The sequence below is a fragment of the Pinus tabuliformis genome, chromosome 9 (genome assembly GCF_031772625.1).
Source record: "Pinus tabuliformis cultivar Carrire ecotype Pingquan chromosome 9, CPIR1, whole genome shotgun sequence".
NCBI lineage: Eukaryota > Viridiplantae > Streptophyta > Pinopsida > Pinales > Pinaceae > Pinus > Pinus tabuliformis.
This window is the reverse complement of record NC_142307.1, coordinates 1,217,178,798-1,217,183,254: the sequence shown is the minus strand read 5'-3', so window position 1 is coordinate 1,217,183,254 and position 4,457 is coordinate 1,217,178,798. Positions and strand designations below refer to the sequence as shown.

General features: G+C 35.8%; 1 protein-coding gene across 3 annotated transcripts; it reads left to right on the top strand.

Moving 5' to 3' along the window:
• Window positions 1–1,122: 1,122 nt before the first annotated feature.
• On the top strand, window positions 1,123–2,512 carry LOC149152919 (uncharacterized). 3 transcript variants are annotated; one of them, XM_089444453.1, is made up of 2 exons: window positions 1,123–1,208; window positions 1,447–2,512. In XM_089444453.1, exon 2 carries the CDS (start codon window positions 1,476–1,478, stop codon window positions 2,013–2,015), a length of 540 nt encoding a protein of 179 aa, XP_089300579.1. In that variant the 5' UTR covers window positions 1,123–1,208; window positions 1,447–1,475; the 3' UTR covers window positions 2,016–2,512. The 3 variants fall into 3 exon arrangements, with proteins under 3 accessions (XP_089300579.1, XP_089300578.1, XP_089300577.1); XM_089444452.1 differs by lacking the exon at window positions 1,123–1,208 and adding an exon at window positions 1,261–1,337; XM_089444451.1 differs by lacking the exon at window positions 1,123–1,208 and adding an exon at window positions 1,280–1,337 and having other exon boundaries at window positions 1,442–2,512.
• The last annotated feature ends 1,945 nt before the right edge of the window (window positions 2,513–4,457 follow it).

Genomic DNA, 4,457 nt, shown 5'->3' with positions numbered 1-4,457 from the left:
GAAAGGCATAATTACTTTTGAGAATATTATTAATCTTTAATTTGTCACTATTTCTAAAAGTATTTTAGAATATTCCTTCAAAATTAAATCTCTATCATCTATTTAATAATTATTAATAATTAAATTAAAATTCTATAAACCATATCTATAAATTAAACAAGGTTTAAACAAGCTCAATAATAACAAAATTAGTTTTTCCTTTGTTTTCAATTATTCATTCTATCTATCTATCTATCTATCTATCTATCTAATAAAACAAAAGAAAAATTAATTTTTTTATTAATTAAAATAACTTAAGCAGCCTCATTATTTTATGGAGATTGAATTTTGATCTATTTTATATATTAAAAAATGTAATATAAATCAGAAAAAATTATAAGTGATCTCTTTTTACCTCAAAAAATTTGATTTATTGGTGATTAACATGATCTATATTTGTTATAATTATATCATATTAATAAAATTTTTTAGAAAGAAAATTAAACTTCACCCATATAAACCATTTTTTCCTCACCAACTTAAACATGAAAGTTGAATCAGATTTAAATCTTTTATATCTCCTAAAATTTTGCTGATTACATTTCCTAAATAAAATGTTGTTCACTTTTTTCTAAAAAATTTCGTACCATTCATGAATCATACCCTTCCATAAATTTTTGTTGCATTATTATATAATTCATATTCAAATTTTGTATATCTATATGTATATATAAAACCAGAAATCATTTTACATTTTTCATTATTTTTATGCAAAATTCTGCTGTCTTAAATTGCACACAAGGTTAGGAATAAATGGCAGTCCTGCTTGCTCTTATAACCATCTTATTATATCTGTTTCACCATTTTATTATAGAAAGCATTTTAAATACGTCTTCTGAAAGTATTTAGGATCTCTCGGCCCCGTTTATCATGTCACAAAATATGTATTTAAAATCACATCCACAGGGACGACCTAATCAAAGGTGTCGGCAGCTGACGTCAATTAGATGACGGAAGGTTAACATGTTAAGCCCACCCAGAGAATTAGGTGCGACTGAGAGTTAAGAACTCGTTTCTTTAATTTTACTTTTCATTAATTCAACAAATGTTCATCATTGAATTATGTATACCACTCAATTTCCCTCATTATTCAATTTTTTCCGATGTTCCTTATACAAATACACAGCGATTGATGGACGATAACGGGAAAAAATCCGCGGCGGTGTAAGGTTAGTTTACTTTTTCATTTCTTTGTTCAACCCTTTTCTCTATAAATAGAAGCGAGACGTTTGACAACCACAAGCACATTTGCAATTTCCATTTGCCTTTAAATTCGAATTAGTTGCAGCAATACTCTGGTACGATCTAAATTATGAAAGATCCATGTCTCTTTGCTTAAATATATAGATTGTATTTTGTTAATTGCTTAGATTGATTAACGTATTGTGGTGTTTTGAATAAGGGAAGAACATTATTAAAAGAAAGGATTTACAAGTATGGACATGAATTCTGAGGTTTCGAAATGGATGCCGCTCGAATCAGCAGTATGCTTTCCAAAACAATCAGAGGAAGCGTCACAAACTAAAACAGAAGAAGAGGAGGAAGAGAAGGAGAGGTTCAAACGCCCCCGGACAGCTTTGGACAATGAAGATGATGTGGAGGAATTTATGGCTTTGTTAGACAGAATCGAAGAAACAAAGAAACTATTGAAAAGAAAGAGGGTGAACTTCAGTGGTAGTAGTATAAGCGCAGGAGGTATTAATGCAGTGGAGGTAGATCGGATGTTGACGGTCCCGCCCCTCATGCAGCAGCCACAAGGCTCGTCAGATGCTGGTCAAAGCAGTACATCGCCCTGGAAACCCTCATTCCAGTGGGAGGACTTCAATATGTGTAATTCCCGGTCTGCACAAACAGATTTAAGTGGTGCTGCAGCTACAGAAAAGTATAAAGAAGCAGAAGAAACCGTTCAAAAGGGTAACGGCCGTTTTAAAACGAGAAGTTTTCTGGATGGGGTTACGCCCACTGAATGTTCGTAAGGTCACGTGGACGATGTAAACAAGGAGGAGGAGCGCGACGTAGAAGCGCCTCCAGGGTTAGAGCTACAGCTATTCCCCTGTCAGTGATCTGATCGAACTGTGTAGTGCGTCCCTGCCGGCTGATAATTCCCTACCATCCATCACTCGCCCACTCTGTTATGTTGCGGGTATGATTGTAAAAAATCGTGGAGAATTCCTACTGTAACTCTGCTCCTTGACTCAAGTTTTAGAAAATATTGTCTTCTCGTATGGTTTGGTACATACGCAATTGGATTGGGGTGCTCCATTAAACATTTTATGTTTTATTATTTTTTTAATGCGAACACTTGTATTTCAAAATCTATGAGAGTAAGTTAGTGGGATTAGGTGAAAGCATCCTTTTTAAAGAGGTTATCGTGAACTTTGACTTGATAAGCCAGCCACAAGCTTTGATTGGTTGTACCTGCTCACTCTTATCCCACTGGATTTTAATTTAAACTATATACGTCATGATTGCCACACCAAATTATTCAATAAAGCTTTGATTGGTTGTACCTTCTCACTCTTATCCCACTCGATTGTAATTTAAACTATATACGTCATGATTGCCACACCAAATTATTCAATGACCTGTAATCTTGTTTCATACATAGTGATGCTATATATGACTACAAGTTAAAAATATTTCTAAAAAGGCAAAAATGTTATCTAAGTTGCATTTAATTTTACGAAATATTTCAGCGCGGTTTAACTTTTCCATGTCTATATAATAAATACTAAAAGGAACATTGTCAAGAGCGATTGTTTGCTGAGTTTTATTTACTTTCTACATCTTTACAATATAAAAATTAAAAATCATAACACTATTTTATAATTATATGTTTCTTTAAAGAGTACATGAGTATTGACTGAACGTTACGAGATTTCTTTAAGGAATACCATGATACCAATAACACGAGTATTCACTGAACGTTACTAGTTTTCTTTAAGGAATACCTTGATACCAATAACACATGTATAAAAATTTGATATTACAGTGTTTTCTTATCTGGACATACTAACAAAAATGCTAATACAAAATTGATTTTGCCAGCACGCATACATGCCTGACCTTGAACAAAGATTCTATGGTTTGGCATTACAAAAAGCATTCAGCAGAGTCATTCAAATTTGAACTTAGAAATGGAAATCGACCGAAAAACCTAGAGGAACAGAGTGCTCGGCCGCAAGGGAGATCTGGGCTCTCAGGGGAACCTGCAAGTTGTAATCAGGCACGATCATCTAGAAGACAGGCGGAACCAGAGGACTGCAAATGTTGGATAGTTCGATACGCAGACGAACCAGAAGAATTCCGCTGGAATTAGGGAGCTTTGCACCAAAAGTAGGGCAATGGCTATCGATGCCTCTAGAGCCAACAAACTCCCACAACAGGGCCAACCATGCAGTGCATGAGCAACGAGAAGAAAAATGGCATGGCACATAGCTAAACTCTACCCAAAGGTGGAAAAGGGGCTAAGCATGGCGATAATCGAGTTATAGAGCCGATTAAAAATGGGAATAAGCAAGTGAAATGCGACCTAATGATTGCCAGCCATTATGTTTTGTAGAGGGGCGTACATAATCACAAAGGATAAGATATCTCGCTACGGGTGAGAATTTAACAGCCTGTATATGATGTTGTATACGGCCGCATGCCTATCCAGTGGCACAGGTGGCACTGCATTATCTTCAAGTGGAGGATTAAAAGTTGTCACGGCCATGGTTCTGTAATTATGTTAATAAGTTTTTTAATGCAGGGTTATTTTGGAGTAGGGTTTTTAAAATTTTAATTTTATTATCCAGACTTAAAATTAATTAGGTGTAAAAAATTTTATGAATAGATATTATTTAAATATTTTATAGAGTTATTTTTATTTTCTTATAATGGATATGAGTAAAATTTCAGTTTTGAGGAATCTCTAAGGTTAATATTTATTAGTAATCTTAATAAATATGTTTATTTTGGAAGAGGGATTATAGAGTTTTAATTATATCACCAAGAGGACTCTCTGTAACGCCCTGCGTTCTTGGGCACGAGCGTGCGCTCCCTTCGTCACAAAAAAATCGACTAAGTATAAGATGCAACGCTCCATAACGACGAGCCATCCATAACGACATGTGCGCGCAAGTATGGAGAATGTTTGCGTTTATATATGGTGGGAGGACAGCGTTCGAGCCGACCATGAGCGCACCCACGCATCGGGCGAGCCGACGGTGAGGACGAGCGCTAGGTGGGCGAAGTGTTGAAGATTTTGGAGGTCGGCCAAGCGTTGAGGCAGCGACCTTCCATGCGTATAAAAGGAGTGGAATGCGAAGTCATTTGGGCATCGAATTCGCTCTCACACCTTCGCATAAGACAAGAGACAAGTGCGCAAGAGGGAGCTGCGCATATCTCATGCGCAGGAGGATTGTACGCTTGAAGGA